This window comes from Aspergillus fischeri, genomic scaffold, assembly GCF_000149645.3.
Source record: "Aspergillus fischeri NRRL 181 1099437636261 genomic scaffold, whole genome shotgun sequence".
Lineage (NCBI taxonomy): Eukaryota > Fungi > Ascomycota > Eurotiomycetes > Eurotiales > Aspergillaceae > Aspergillus > Aspergillus fischeri.
The window spans coordinates 484,116-498,231 of record NW_001509765.1 but is presented as its reverse complement, the minus strand read 5'-3'; the positions used below and the strand labels follow the sequence as shown (position 1 = coordinate 498,231).

General features: G+C 50.5%; 3 protein-coding genes across 3 annotated transcripts; 1 reads left to right on the top strand and 2 right to left on the bottom strand.

Annotated features, from left to right (window-relative positions):
• Nucleotides 1–148: 148 nt before the first annotated feature.
• On the bottom strand, nucleotides 149–2,925 carry NFIA_030150 (putative membrane bound cation transporter; the record flags this gene model as incomplete). Its single annotated transcript, XM_001262479.1, has 9 exons — nucleotides 149–215; nucleotides 268–454; nucleotides 511–1,675; nucleotides 1,726–1,803; nucleotides 1,859–1,930; nucleotides 1,979–2,086; nucleotides 2,133–2,148; nucleotides 2,259–2,742; nucleotides 2,922–2,925. The coding sequence occupies 9 exons, from the start codon at nucleotides 2,923–2,925 to the stop codon at nucleotides 149–151; spliced, it is 2,181 nt and encodes a 726-aa protein (XP_001262480.1).
• A 4,046-nt stretch (nucleotides 2,926–6,971) lies between these two features.
• On the top strand, nucleotides 6,972–9,325 carry NFIA_030140 (anoctamin family protein; the record flags this gene model as incomplete). The annotated part of the gene is made up of 4 exons (XM_001262478.1): nucleotides 6,972–7,068; nucleotides 7,141–7,294; nucleotides 7,343–7,631; nucleotides 7,676–9,325. The coding sequence occupies 4 exons, from the start codon at nucleotides 6,972–6,974 to the stop codon at nucleotides 9,323–9,325; spliced, it is 2,190 nt and encodes a 729-aa protein (XP_001262479.1).
• A 594-nt stretch (nucleotides 9,326–9,919) lies between these two features.
• On the bottom strand, nucleotides 9,920–12,742 carry NFIA_030130 (threonine/serine exporter family protein; the record flags this gene model as incomplete). Its single annotated transcript, XM_001262477.1, has 2 exons — nucleotides 9,920–12,473; nucleotides 12,606–12,742. 2 exons carry the CDS (start codon nucleotides 12,740–12,742, stop codon nucleotides 9,920–9,922), a joined length of 2,691 nt encoding a protein of 896 aa, XP_001262478.1.
• Between the last annotated feature and the right edge of the window lie 1,374 nt (nucleotides 12,743–14,116).

The window sequence follows — 14,116 nt, the reverse complement described above, 5'->3', positions numbered from 1 at the left end:
TATGCAGCGAGTCAACGCTTCAACTTGTACTGGTATCACCCATACTGGATCATATCAGGTGGAATCACTCATGGTACTAAAGCTCCTATATCATGATCAGTGATGGTTTGCAGAATCGTACCGGCGCCGAGGTTCACTGCAAATCCGGTCAACTCGAGCCACGGCTCGCAACATCGGCAGACTGGTCACTTCCAGGATAGAAGAAGGCCGCAACACTGAAGTACGATCAGTAATAGGTCCATTTTCTTTAAAAGAGCAATGACTTACCTGATGATGACATAGGCGGCAATAAGCAGCGCCCCCTCAAGATAATTGCTTCGACCATCCAAAACCAGAAAGTTGACCACAAAAGCAGTCACAAACAAGCAGATGGTTTCGAACAGGGTAAAGTACAGAGACATATCCTTGTCCATGCACCAGCCTAGAATGACCACCAGGGGTGTAACGAAAATCGCTAGCACCTGTCAGAAAACGGAAATCGTACAGACATATTGATATTGCTAGACTCACCGATTTGAATACTGCTTCCCACTGACACGCCAATGGACAAATCCATCTTATTCTTGGTGGCCACACTGACGGCAGTAACGTGTTCTGCAGCATTACCGACAATAGGCAGAATGATCAGACCTATAAAAGCCTCGCTGACCGATGAGCTTTCAATCATTTCTGGGATGGCGTCCACTAGGAACTCGGCACAAACGGCGACAAGCGCAGTTGACACCAGTAACATAACCACGGCAGCCGTGCGTGATATCTCAGATTCTTTGTGCTCAGGAGGAGCATTGTTAGCCGTGACATCAACCGTAGTTGGCATACGAGCGGCGCCTCTAGCAAACTGTACTGCGTTTCCAACTGCGGGAGGACGATTCATGTGAGAAGGAAGAGACCGCGTGCGTCGAAGACCAGGATCTCCTGGAGCTGGTTGGGTAAGGTTGTTCGAAGCGGCAGTGTTTGAAAACACAGTATTGGATAGTAACGATGGGATCGCGGGGCGAAATGGAGATTTTCTCTTCGGGAGGGCGGCAGCAACATCAGCCGGCTGAGACGAGTTGATGCCATTAGGACCAGACACAGGCAGAGGAGACGGCAGGTACGGTCGCTGCATCGATGCATCAGTGTCCACGGTGTTGACATTGTCTTCCTTGCGGGCTTTGTGCTTTTTGCTTGTTCGCTTCTTCGCTTTGCGGTCCTTTCTGGATGTTTCCCGATCGCCAATTGACCGCGGACCAAAATCTATCGAGCGAGGCTCGTTGATTCGCTTATCATCATCTGCTTCGTAGTGACCATCGTCCGCAAAATCAATGGCGATTGAATGGTTGGAAATTGGTCCCTCGGTAGAGCCGCTCTTCTCGTTCAGCCCTGAACGGGCTGTATCGCCAGAATTCTTCTTGCTAAGAGTGCCAGAGGCAGTATGATTGGAGCTTGTGCTGGACTTTCGACGTCTACGATGTCTCATCGCTCGCTTGATGCGCTTTGCGGTTGTCCATGATGTCGTGGTGTCATCGGAATCATCAGACGAGCTGCTGGATGAATCGGAAGAGCTGTTCATAAACTCCGCCAGGACACCAGGATGAGACTCTTCGTCAATGATCCGCTGTGGGATACTCGCGTAAAGATAGGAGTGGGATTTGAGTTGAAAGATGATGTAGAGAAAATACACGAGGAGCAGCACCTGCACAATATGAGAATCATAGATATATTGCTGATCAGAACAATGCTTACGACACTGGTTCCTCGGCTAACTTTCAGAGTGTTCCTGTCGGCCGATGCACTGTTCGACCAAGATGCATGGAATGCAGTCTAGCCATATCATAATCAGCATGTTTATGTGTAGTAGATTCAGCGCAATACTAACAGGTAGAAGAAGACTGGTGACACTCAAACTCAGGAGGCATGCGCTCATCTGAGTGACTGTGCTGTTATAGATCTGGAGACAATTAGCACGGACCTGATATTGCGCCCAAGAGTAACCTACCTGTTCCTGGAAGCGGAGACCTCCCAGAAGGAAAGACATTCCCAGAATCAACAATAGATTAGCTAGGATGGAGCCTAGCAGGGAGGCCTGGACGATCCTTATCTCATTCTGCAGTTGTTAGCTAGATCATCAGATAGGCTTGAAAGGGATGTACCTTGACGAGTGCAATGCTGGTCGGAAAATCAAGTTATTACGGTTAAGAGGCAGAAAAGGTGTCAATAGAAACTTACATGCTAATAAATGTTAGTTATAACGCGCCAAAAAGTGTATCGCAACTTACAAGATAATCAACTCCACGGCATTTCCGAATGTAACGTTGATGAGCGCTCCGACCGTATCTCCCAGACGGCTGGCAACACACTCAGTTGCGTGGCTCAGTATACCGGCCAAAGGAATGATGGCAACCGCGTTCATCGCAAAAATCACCGCCGGATTTAATCCTATCGCTTCGACGGCGATACCGACGGGCACGAAGACCAGCAGGACATTGACCCAGCTATGGAACAAAACTTCCTTGGTATGTCTTCCAAAACGGACGATGCCATGTTTCATGCGGACAACAAGTCCTTGTTTGCTTTTGGTTTGTTCATCTTGGGGGTTGAATTGTGGACCTTCCAGGTCCCCGGTCTGCTCCTTCACTTGACCATTATGTCGAGGTTCTGCGGTCTCCGAGTCCTGGGCCTCGTTGGTTGGTTGTTTGGAAGGGCCTTGGGGAGCTGAGCTGCGGTGGGACGCGTGAGCTTTCGCCCACGATTGAATCCGGTCTGTATGCAAGGAGAGAATGTGTCAGTTTGAAGTTGACAGAATCGTGTCTTTGCCCACTAGTTACACAGTTCTGAAACAGCGCAATCTTGGGGACGATGAAAGAGCCATGCAAATGTAAAGAAATGATACTATTCTGGAGGAAACAACCGTGGAGGAAGGGGATGGCAGGGGCACTTACGCATGTATTTCAGAAGGAAAATTGTAGATAAATCACTATGGAAGGCAACACAAGCCTATGATCAAAAGCGCTTTGCGATAATAAAAGAAGCAAATCAAGCTTCGGGAAGAGAAGCTGGGCTTGCAGAGAGTGACCAAAGTCTCAGCGAGAGAAGGAGAAACGAGGCGTTATATGGAGTAGCTTGGCACTTGGCGACGCCGATGATGCTGGCCAAGCTTGAGGTGATCGTAATTTGTCCTGGGATAAAGTGGGCTCCCAACAGCGTATGACAAGCACAAAAGCCACAATAGAACCACAACTAGCCTATCACTCCGCCTCATCTTTGTTATCAATCACGCTTCACTTTTCTACTTGTCTACGACAGGTATGGTGACTGTAGGTAACACCGTGTTGAATGTCATCTGAACTCATCTTTAGCTGCTGTCCTACTCAAGTAACATGTCTCTGTAATCTTCTGATGTTCTATATAACACTCGCAGCTGGAGTAGATTTTCCTTTCGCGCCACTATTTAGAAAAGGTCATTCCCCATTTTCGAGATGAATACCTCTAATTTTGGTCGACAACGGGTGATCACTGAGTCATGGCTCCAAGCTCCCAGGAATGCACGTTGAGGATGTTGAGTGGATTCCTTGATCCTCATAAGGCTGGGTGTCCAATGGTTTCCGGAGTTTCTCAGGCTAAGATAAAGCCTTCTGGTTGTGATTGGCTGAGCTAATGTCAGGGGTGAATTTCTCCATCTCGGTGGTAAGATTCTCCGCGTCTGTGTCAGCACCGAACTGGGCAAGCTACCTCCTTGCTCAACAACATACGTCACTCAAAATTGAGCATACGTAATTCATACCAACGCATAAACAATTGCTATTAATGAAGTGATACAAAAGAAGACATCATAAGATGCTGAAATTATGAGTTGAATGCTTCGATATTCTGACGATCGATCTGTCGGGCATTTCCGACACAGTCTGGAACGGGCCAGTCCAGTGGCCACTAGCCAAGAAGATAGTACCAGCGGTTACGGAGGGGGAAGCCTGAAATAGAACATTGCCACATCATTCGTGCCTGAGGCATAAATATGGCTCATCCACTACTTTTGCTACTTGGGTACAGCCTTAGTCTTTTCTGCGAATGACCTAGGTAGTCCAAAATAAACCTCATGTCGAGGCCTTTCCTCAGCTGAAGGGCACTGGCCGATGCAAATATATATGATTTGCATAAAATGCCTGGTGTATGCGGCAATGGATAGATGCCCGTGGAGCATGAGTGCTCATGGGCATAAATAATCTTATTATTTCCTCTCGAGACACAGCACATGGTCAGACTTTTACTCGACCTCATATTGAATGTCGTCGTATCCTAAGACCAAGGTTACGTGGCATACAGTCAAAGAAGGGGGCGTTGTGCTGGTGTCTGTTCTTACTGTGCCTTCATCTTCTCTTGTCTGATATTAGCTCATTCGACAAAAGTTATTGTAAGGTGCAAAGCCACGATAGCCCATCCTATCTGCGATTTTCCTAAAGACCCAAACAATTTTACAAGTTTAAACCAATACCTATCAACAGTTACTCGGCACGCGCTACAAGACAATGAAACAACAACCCGAACAGCAACCGTGTCGTTGGCCAGCCGTTCCAATAATTCCAGGCTTAACTATCTTTCAAAGCGGGGAATTGCTGAAAGGAGTCCCTTAAAACAGCATTCAATCTAGTTAAAGTGTCAATGTGATTCAGAAGCGCAATTTGCTGCTTGAGCGTCTTGTCTACTGCAGCCACAATCAATATCACCATGGGCCACACATCGACCTCTGGGACGTCGGAGTCGACTCAGCTCCTTGGGTGAAATCTTATATGTTTTCAGGTCCTGTACAAATCAACTTCGCCAGTATGCCCAATTGTTGGCATGGCGGTCACGTCTCGAGCTGGGTTGCAGGCTTCCTCATGACGCTAAAATGTGCATTATCGCCAACTATTGTGATTGCCATGTATACCCGTGTAATTCTCCTCCGTACTAACCATACACGAGGCGCCAGAGTAGTGCTGTCGCAGACATTACGACAACCATTGGCTACCTTGAGGCCTCATACAAAATCCATGGAGATAGTACTCTTCGATCTCATAGCAGTATGTGCGGCTGTATCCCACCGCGGTCTTACAGTTCTCTCCGCAGCAAAGGTAGAGAACACAGTACGTCCCCAGATACTAACGAAAGTAGCAAGACTGGATACAATAGCGACGCATGTGCTGCGTCAGCTATTTGGTTATGCAAAGACCAACTCCAAAACTCCAATAGCCATCATAACTCCAACCCAAATGCGGCGTGTATCGTACATCGTACTTCCAGCCCCGTCAGTACCCACCATGTACTTGATACCTGCAAGATTACTCACCAACTCTAGCTGGTCGAACACCCCTCACTCATAGTCATCGTTGTGAGCAGCCGTCAACTTCCCTAGCCGCGGATAGTAGAACGCAAAGAACACAATGACAGCCAAGAGCATCACTAGCGTCGGCAGGAACATAAACGTAAAGAGGAACAGGCTCAGCCCAAAGGCCACGTTCTGACCGGGGAATACCCTGCGAGCCATGAGGTCAAGGGAAGTCGAGAGAAGCTGGTGGACATTGATGGTGTTGGTGATGCAGTTGAGCATGACGAGGTATTTGGCTTAGGTAGATAGATAGGAACGTTGGAAGGTGCTGTCCCTCTCGGATGCCCTAGAGCTCAATTCTCAAGAACAACCACATTGGACAATGGGTGATTTTATGCTTCGGCTGTGGCTATTGCCACTGATGGGCCTTGTTTATTCATTTGACGTGGATAAAATAGGAAACCGTTTATCCATATCTAAACTGGGAAATGGATGCCTTGCCTCATACTGGCCCTTACTGCTATAAGATTATCACTGGGCGTCAACGGCGATGATTGGCTGTTCGGGTTCACAGACCGAGTCAGTGCGGTGTGTTACGTTTCTGATACGAAATAACTTACGCGGTGATATAAATAATGAGAGGTTCAGCCCGGTTCCGGGTATTTTAATGGTATGAGGATTACCCACCCTTTGGTCCGTTTGGCGCAGGCAGCAGCATTTCTAGGGCCAGTTCTGGTCTTCCATAGCTGTATCAAATACTGTAGATTCTTATGTAGATAAACACCATGGAACAACTTACATAAGAAACCCTGCAGAGTCGGAAACTGAGAAGTCTGGGCAGGGAAGAGCAAGAATGTATGCCAGAACACAACTATATAACTACTGCAGAGGACGGAGTAGATAGCAAGTTAGGTCAAAACTACCCATCGGTCTCTGCTGTCGTCATGGCAATAACTAATAGCATAATGTAAGTGCCTGTGAATACCGAAACATTAGGCAAGGCCCTCGGTAAGGCTGATGTTGATCATACAGTACCCGAACCCACCTAACGGTAGGGGCGGGAATCGTAGTAACCGGAGGGATCATGTTCGTGTGCCACACCAGCTGGCGAGTGTGGAAGAAGCTTCCTTCGATAGTCTATGAGATGTGAGTTGAGAATTCCAACTGCCTGGTGTACCTACTGATCGAGAAGGACCATGTGGTTCCTGTCATAGCAATCAACAGCCTACGGGCTACCATCGGTTGTGCCACATGCCAAGTCAGTAATTTGGACAAAGCAAAGCTTAGTATGCGCCCTGTAGGGCTGGGGCTTGGCACGGATGCTCGGTTTGCTGGAGAATGGTGATGCCTAAACTGAGATCCACTAGGACAACAACGGGAATGTCCATTGACGAGTCAATATCAAAGCATGCATCAGGGGTGAAGGGACTGTACTTGCTGATTAGGCCTCTGTATTTATGAGTTAAGGCTAATTGAGTCACTGTGGTCATCATGGTAGGCACATGGGACAATCTGACCAGAATCCATGCATGTACTGTTAGTAATGTTTAACAGGAATATCTTCATACTAGTTAATGCAGCATGGTGCATGGTTCTTAATAAACTCAATTGACTAACGCACCTCGAAGCGCTTCCTTCTCCTCTCCACCGTCCACACACCGCTTCTTCCTCCCCATTTCCTCATAACATGGCTCTTCTTTTCTTCCACAACCATCAGTTTGAGCACGCGGAGTTTGACAATCTTGGTGTCGATTGGGTGATCCACTATCAGTTCGAAGAAGTCGGTTCGTACTGCCACTCCTCGTATATATCTTCATCCTCTGTGAATGCACTAACGCACTGGGACTGACCTGCAGACACATATCGAGCAGTCGAGGTGTTCCAAAATTTCATCCATGATCTCAAAGCAGCACAACTCCAAATTCAAGTCAGACATGGTTATGGCTCTTCGTTGCTGGTCTGCGCCCGGGTTCCCCGGGATTACTTGGGACGGATGATATACGAGTCGAGGTACCTCCCCATCTATACACTACTGTCTTCACCGACTAACTTTACCAGAGTAAAAGACTGGCTGTATGGAATCGTCCATGAACTCCCTGTTGCAAGCAACTACGCCGAGGCCGAAACCCCCGCCGAAGAACTCCGATCAGTCTACCATGCTGTAACCTGGCAGAGACACCTGGGTGGTGCTGGCATCACCCCAAGAATAGGAAAATGGAAGAACATTGCGTCTGCGTTTCCGCTTCATGACCAGGCCGCTAATGCCGAGCTGCTGCGTAATATGAGTCGATCTGTGACGCTAACAGATGAGGATTTGGATACGATTCGTGCCTTGTTTGGCGAGAAGGTTAGTGATCACAAATCGACGATAGACCAAGCTGACATTGGCAGACGGCGTTTTACTTTGCGTTTATCCATTCTTATTCATTATTTCTGGTTGTCCCAGCCGTATGGGGAGTCATCTGCTGGTCATATTTCGGTCCGTACTCTATCAACTACGCAGTGGTGAACTGTCTTTGGTGCATCGTTTTCGTCGAGTACTGGAAGATCCGTGAGACAGACTTGAGCCTGCAGTGGAATGTCAAAGGGGTCGGAACGCTAAAGGTCAATCGGCCACAGTATGTCTGGGACAAGGAGGTGAAGGACCCTATCACAGGGGAAACAGTCCGCGTGTTTTCCATGCGAAAGCAGCTTCTGCGCCAGCTCCTGCTCATCCCCTTTGCTACCGTTGCCGCTGTAGCGCTCGGCAGCTTGATTGTCGTCACCTTTGCCCTGGAAGTTTTCATCTCGGAGGTTTACGTGGGCCCGCTCAAAGGCTATCTAGAGTTTCTTCCGACTGTGCTGTTTTCTCTCTCACTACCGACAATCACCTCGAAGCTGACGGACATTGCCACTCAACTGACGGAGTATGAGAATTATCGCACCCAAGATCAGTATGATCTCGCACAGACTGCGAAGACCTTTGTGATGAATTTTATTACTGCGTTTCTACCAACTCTCTTGACTGCGTTTGTCTACGTCCCCTTTGGTGCGAAGATTATCCCTTACCTGGACATCTTTCATGTCAGGGGCCTCCACTCTTCTATATCCACCGAGTTCCAGGTGGACACCTCCCGCTTCCAGCAGGAAGTAATCTACCTTTCGGTAACAGGCCAAGTCCTAAGCTTCGGCGAGGAGGTCGTCCTCCCGTACGTGAAGAAGGTCATCTGGAGGAAATGGCGCGACTACCGCCTCCAGAAAACGCAAGCTGGCCGCCCACGCCGGCACTCCAAAATGACCGACCTTCTTCTGATCGATTCACCCTCGGAGGCAGCGTTCCTCACTCGGATCCGCAACGAAGCCGAAGCGGACGAGTACAACGTCCACGAAGACACGCTCGAAATGTGCGTGCAGTACGGGTACCTCGCCCTTTTCGGGGTCGCCTGGCCGCTCGTCCCTCTCCTCTTCCTGATCAACAACTGGCTCGAGCTGCGCGGCGATTTCTTCAAGCTCACCCTCGAATGCCAGCGCCCGCCGCCAATCCGCGCGGACTCGATCGGCCCGTCCCTCCAGGGCCTGGAGTTCCTGACATGGCTCGGCATTCTCTCGACGGCAAGTATCGTCTATCTCTACCGCGACGGGATGAAGGAGGTCCACATGTCCTCGCTGCTGCTGGTCCTGTTCATCGCTCAACAGGTATACCTTGCGGTGCGCTTTGCCGTACGCACGGGACTCCAGAAGCTTGGCTCGGGGACGCTCCGCCGCGAAGCTGCCAAGCGCTACGCCGTGCGGAAGTCTTACCTGGAGAAGTTCTGTGCCAGGAGGACACATGGGAACGGGAAGCCGCGGGTGCGGTTCAATGACCATGTGGATGTGTATAGTTCCTCGACGGACTCGTCCCAGACAGACACTGTAGAAACCAAGTCGGCGACGCTCCATAAGGAGATGGCCTATGCGAGTGAACGGGAGGCGGAATTCTGGGATGGACAGCGCTGCACGGCGGAGGAGGGGGGTGTGAAGTTGATCAAAGCGTTGAGTGGAGAGGGGAAGAAGAGAGAGTAGCCTGCAGTGTACATAGTATCTCTGATCATCTTATCCAGGGAAGTCCTACGACTATATAAATAGCATTATGTGGATCTAGAGAGATATTCCAGGGTGTAGCTCAATCCATGAGAGAATTGTGCTGGCTGTTCAGCCCTATAGGGCGGCGCCAAGAGAGTTTAATCCAGTAGACCCATAGAGCCAAGTCTCGCACGCTAGCATGTCCTGATTCTCAGGTCCAGATCCTGTTCCTTTCCCTTGATCCCCATTCCATTCGGAATCCAACAGTGCCCTATCAACAGCATTGGCATCAACATCAACATCAACGCCACCACCACATTCGCCAATGGGTTTCATCGTGCGAACGAGACATGCGACTTCGTTTCCGAGGGTAGGTGAGAAGAGAAGGATCTCGTCTGTTCATGGTTGATGCGTCTACTCAAGCCATTCAGGCCGTGCCTAGAGACTTCATAAAGGGCCTCAGCTGCATAGTATCGGCGCCTTCTACAAGGCGGCGGGATGAGAATTCTCGTTTATCGCGAACAATATCTGCTAGTTCTTATCTAAACTCATCCTCCACCATAAACTGGCCGCCAATTCATACATACAGACATGCTAGAAACTAAACAAGCCGCTCCGCCGCTTGCCATACGGATACACCACCAACGCCGCTATGAACAGTCCAACCGTAATACCAATCGCCACCTGAACCATTCCAACCGCCAGCGTCCACACCGACGAATTGGTCGACAGGCCCGCCCCCGGCTGCGAGGTCCCGCTGGGACTGCTAATATTGTGCCGTATCTGATCAGCCGACGCCACGCCGGTGATCAGCGACCCGGACGCTGCCAGGCCAGAGGGAACCAGCACGAAGATAGCGGGGAGGATGGCCGTGGCGGCGTGTCCGTGCCACAGGCGACTGTACAGATTGCCCATGATGCCGATGGTGAAGGCGCCGACGGTGTTGGCGACCTGTGAGTTGGAGCCTAGCCGCTTCGTGCTGAAGTAGTTGGTGATGTACCCGGACATGGCGATGGTCGTCATCACTGGTAACTGTTTCCATTTGCCCTGGTTGATGATGAGAAGCCAGACGGTCATGAGGGCCACGAAGGGGAACCGCTGCACGTATTGGTTTTTGAAGGCCCCGGCTTTGGGACACTGGATGTCGGATACGGCTGACCCGTCCATCAGTCCGTAGATGGTTGTCCCGACCGTGATGCCGTATCCCAGGAAGAGGGAGTAAATGATCGCGTAGACCATTCGGATAGACCCAGCGATGATCTGGTGAGACTGTAGCTCCAGACTGCTGCATAGCACGAGGAAGCCGGGCAGGATAAGCGCAATGGAGGATTGGGCGATGGCGGAGAAACAGAAGAGAAACTGCCGCTTGCCGTCGATGACGGCCTTTGGAATGCTGCCAAAGGCGCGGGCCAGGAATGAGGTGAGCACCGTGGCCGTCACCTCAAAGACATTCGAGTAGAGCGCCGAACGAGGTGCGAGGACTTGTTGCATGAGGCCGAGTAGACAGCCGTTGAAGAAGATGATGGGCATGTCAATCGGCCGGGCATTGAACGCAAACGGTCCCACAGTCGCAGACGCCAATCCGTATACCAACACGACAATCCACTTGTTGAACCGCGGTGGTTTCTTTTCGATCTCCTCCAGTTCCTGAATAGCCTCTTCCACGCCGATCACATCATGCACTACATTTTTGTAGATTCGATGAGTGTTGGCCAACTTCTGCAGATTAATTCCCTGAGCCACTCGAACCAGCTTCACCTCGGTCGTCCTCGTCGACGGATCGTCAAATGACATGATCATGCACCCGGGAAAATACAGAAATTGACTGTCCACCTCGAGCACCTTGGCCGTCATCTGCATGTACTCTTCCAGCCGATGCGTCGGGGCACCAAACGACATCAGCGCTTTGCACAGCTGCATAATGTACCGCTGGCGCGCAATGATCTCCGCGATTTGCACCGTCACCTGGATTTCGTCCTCCAGTCGCATCCTTCCTCCTTGTTGGGCCTGCTGTCCACCAAGGCGCTTCGACGCGGCGGAGAGAACCTCGCTAGACACAGGGGTGCTCGCGCCACTCATGCTACCCGATGCGCCAATTAGGGTCGACGTGGACCGGGTATGTTGTTTATTCTTGTACCACTTTAACTTTTCCTTCTTCGGGGTTGTGGTCCCTGAGGTCCCGGCGTCAGAGGGTGACCGTTGCCCATTTTGCCCACCTTGTCCACCTTGCCCTCCCTGTTGCATGCCGCCATTCAGCTTCATCAGCTGCGCCAGAACACCTCCACCACCGGCTCGATAACGCAGCCCCGAATCAATTGCATTCTTCCCCTGGGCGCCCTGGCCGCCCTGCGTATCGGTGTGTGGGTATGGCTTCCCGCGCATACTGCGCCGATTACCGGACTGGTCCTGCGTCAGCTCACGCACGAGGCGGTGCGCTTCAGACGTGGACGTGGCTTGATGTGTCTTCTTTTCCTCGTGAGTCTTGTGCTTGTTGTCAGTCAAATCTCCCAGAGGCGCGTTGCCGCCTGATGCCCATTCATTGTGGTAGACACCGGGTCCTAGGTCATCCCCACCTCGTTCAGGGCGTCCCAGCCGACCACTCCACTTGGACAACTTGCCGTGCACCGTGTCTCGCAGCCACCGCAGTTTGTCCTTGGCTGTGCGACTGACGTCACCGACTGCTGCTGCTGCGCCAATGGCTGCCGGTTTCTTCTCCACTGGGGTCTTTTCCGCTTGCTGAAGGTCTTCTTGGGTGGTCCGCTCCTGGAGAGGGGTTTCTGTGATGTCTAGGGATCCATGAATGTAGGGCGTGGACATGAGATGTGGCTGGCCCTGGCGTTGCGCTTGGTCACGTTGACCTTTTTGCTTCTCCTTAATAGAGCTTTCATCTTCACTGCTTTCGGGACCACCGGGCTCTGGGTAGTCGACACTGAGGGCGGACCGGAAGCGAACCCGCTGTCTCTTCTGTGATGCTTCTCCGTTTTCTCCGTTTTCTCCATTTGTCGGGGCGGTCTCTATATTGGGAATTTCCTGGTTGTCTCCATCCTGGCTCTGCTGTTCAGGCGACCGTGGACTCCCTGGCGGAGCCGGCGGTGATCCCGGGCTTTCAGGACTGACAGAATCTTCGGTATTTTCTGATTCGGGTTGACTGTGATAGGTTACGGCCGAACTCTCACTCCCTTGTCTGGAGTCAGACATATGGCAATCTCAGGTGACAGGTCTTGATCGGTTACGTCTAGCTCTTATTAGAAGCGTCGCAGAGACTTGCCTGTGCACGTACCCTGGCAGGAAGTAGGAACACCTAGAAGCAAATCCGTACAATGCAGCTTGATCGTGTATCGTGGTCAGAGTAGCAGAGTACGCTGAGAAGATTCCACAGAAGACAGTGCGAGGAGGAAATATGACATGGTTCGCCATGGATGTGGCTAATCGTATAGTCACCTGTGACTTCACGTATGCATGGTGTTGGCCACATCAGCTTCGTCTGCTCGACGTCATGAACCAACGGGTCTCATCACCCGTAAGAAAATAAAGGGACGGTCGTGATTGATGTTTCGCAGGAGTAGACCTTCGCGACAACGGGTAAGAACCATCATGGCTTTTGTTAGAGTGATTGTCTTTGACCTGTTGGCGGCCTAGGCGGTTGCAGTGAACGATGACCTGAAGAGAAGAGATCTTTGACTTTGGTAGTCTGTTGACGTTGTTATGTTGATGTCAGCCACAGCAACGGAGGAAACTCCCGAACCCGCGAAAGAACCATGGTAGAACATGGATACTGCACCCAAGTGAGCAGACATTTCATCTTATTCCACATGAAAGAATGCTATTTTCCTGGAAACTTCACGTGGGTGTAAGCTCGATTGTACTGTATTGGCATTGGTGCAAGAACTTCGAAAGTTGGATATAATGATATTGTGCTAGATTGCAGTCCACAGTAGACTAACGACGAGACTGTACCTTGAGGTCGCATGGTTGGCTGTATCGCGGACTGCTTCAAGACGCTTGAAGAGACGGATGGAGAATGCATCTGATGCTCCATCAATAACTACACTCCTACCTCGCCGATAGGGAGTTAATTTATTATCCACCCTGCTTCCAGTAGGTCCAAAATGGAGTGTTATCCTCGCGGTAGCCGAGAAGGATGATCCTACATCACCAGACGTGTCAGTGGACTCAAATTGGATCTAACAAGATATTGGGGAGGTCGAGCGCTGTACATTCCCTCCTCTCACGAGATCTGCCAGTGAAAAACTCATACTCTTGGAAGTTAGGTAGCATCTTATTCTTTCAATAAGCCTGGATGTCCTTCTGAATCGTGGTAATCTCCTCCTGACTACGACTATTGGGGTGGCGCTTGAGGTTCTGCAGATACCCTATAGGCGTAATTTTCAGCGATTGCCTGAAACAGTATAAGGTAGCGGCGTAGATCGGCGGGCCAGCGTACTCTTCAGGAGAGCCAAGTACTCACGCCTATCGAGTGTGATGCGTATGAGAATGATGTCCAGCAGGATTTAGTGGTGCTTAAACTCATCCTTTTCAACCATGGGACAGTCGACCTCGTAGACTATGCCATTGACCTCTTCAATGTCGAAATCATCGGATAGGACGTCGTCCCCGGAAATGGCACACTATGATGGGGGCTAAGCAATAGAGGTGTAGCTAGGCCGATTAGCCAGTAATAAAAGCAGCAAGACAGGCCTACCCCAGGGCTGGCTATCTGATTCGATATGGGTACGTTACCGAATACACGATCATTCTGGCGGTTGAAATAATTGAGGAGTCGGCACCGAG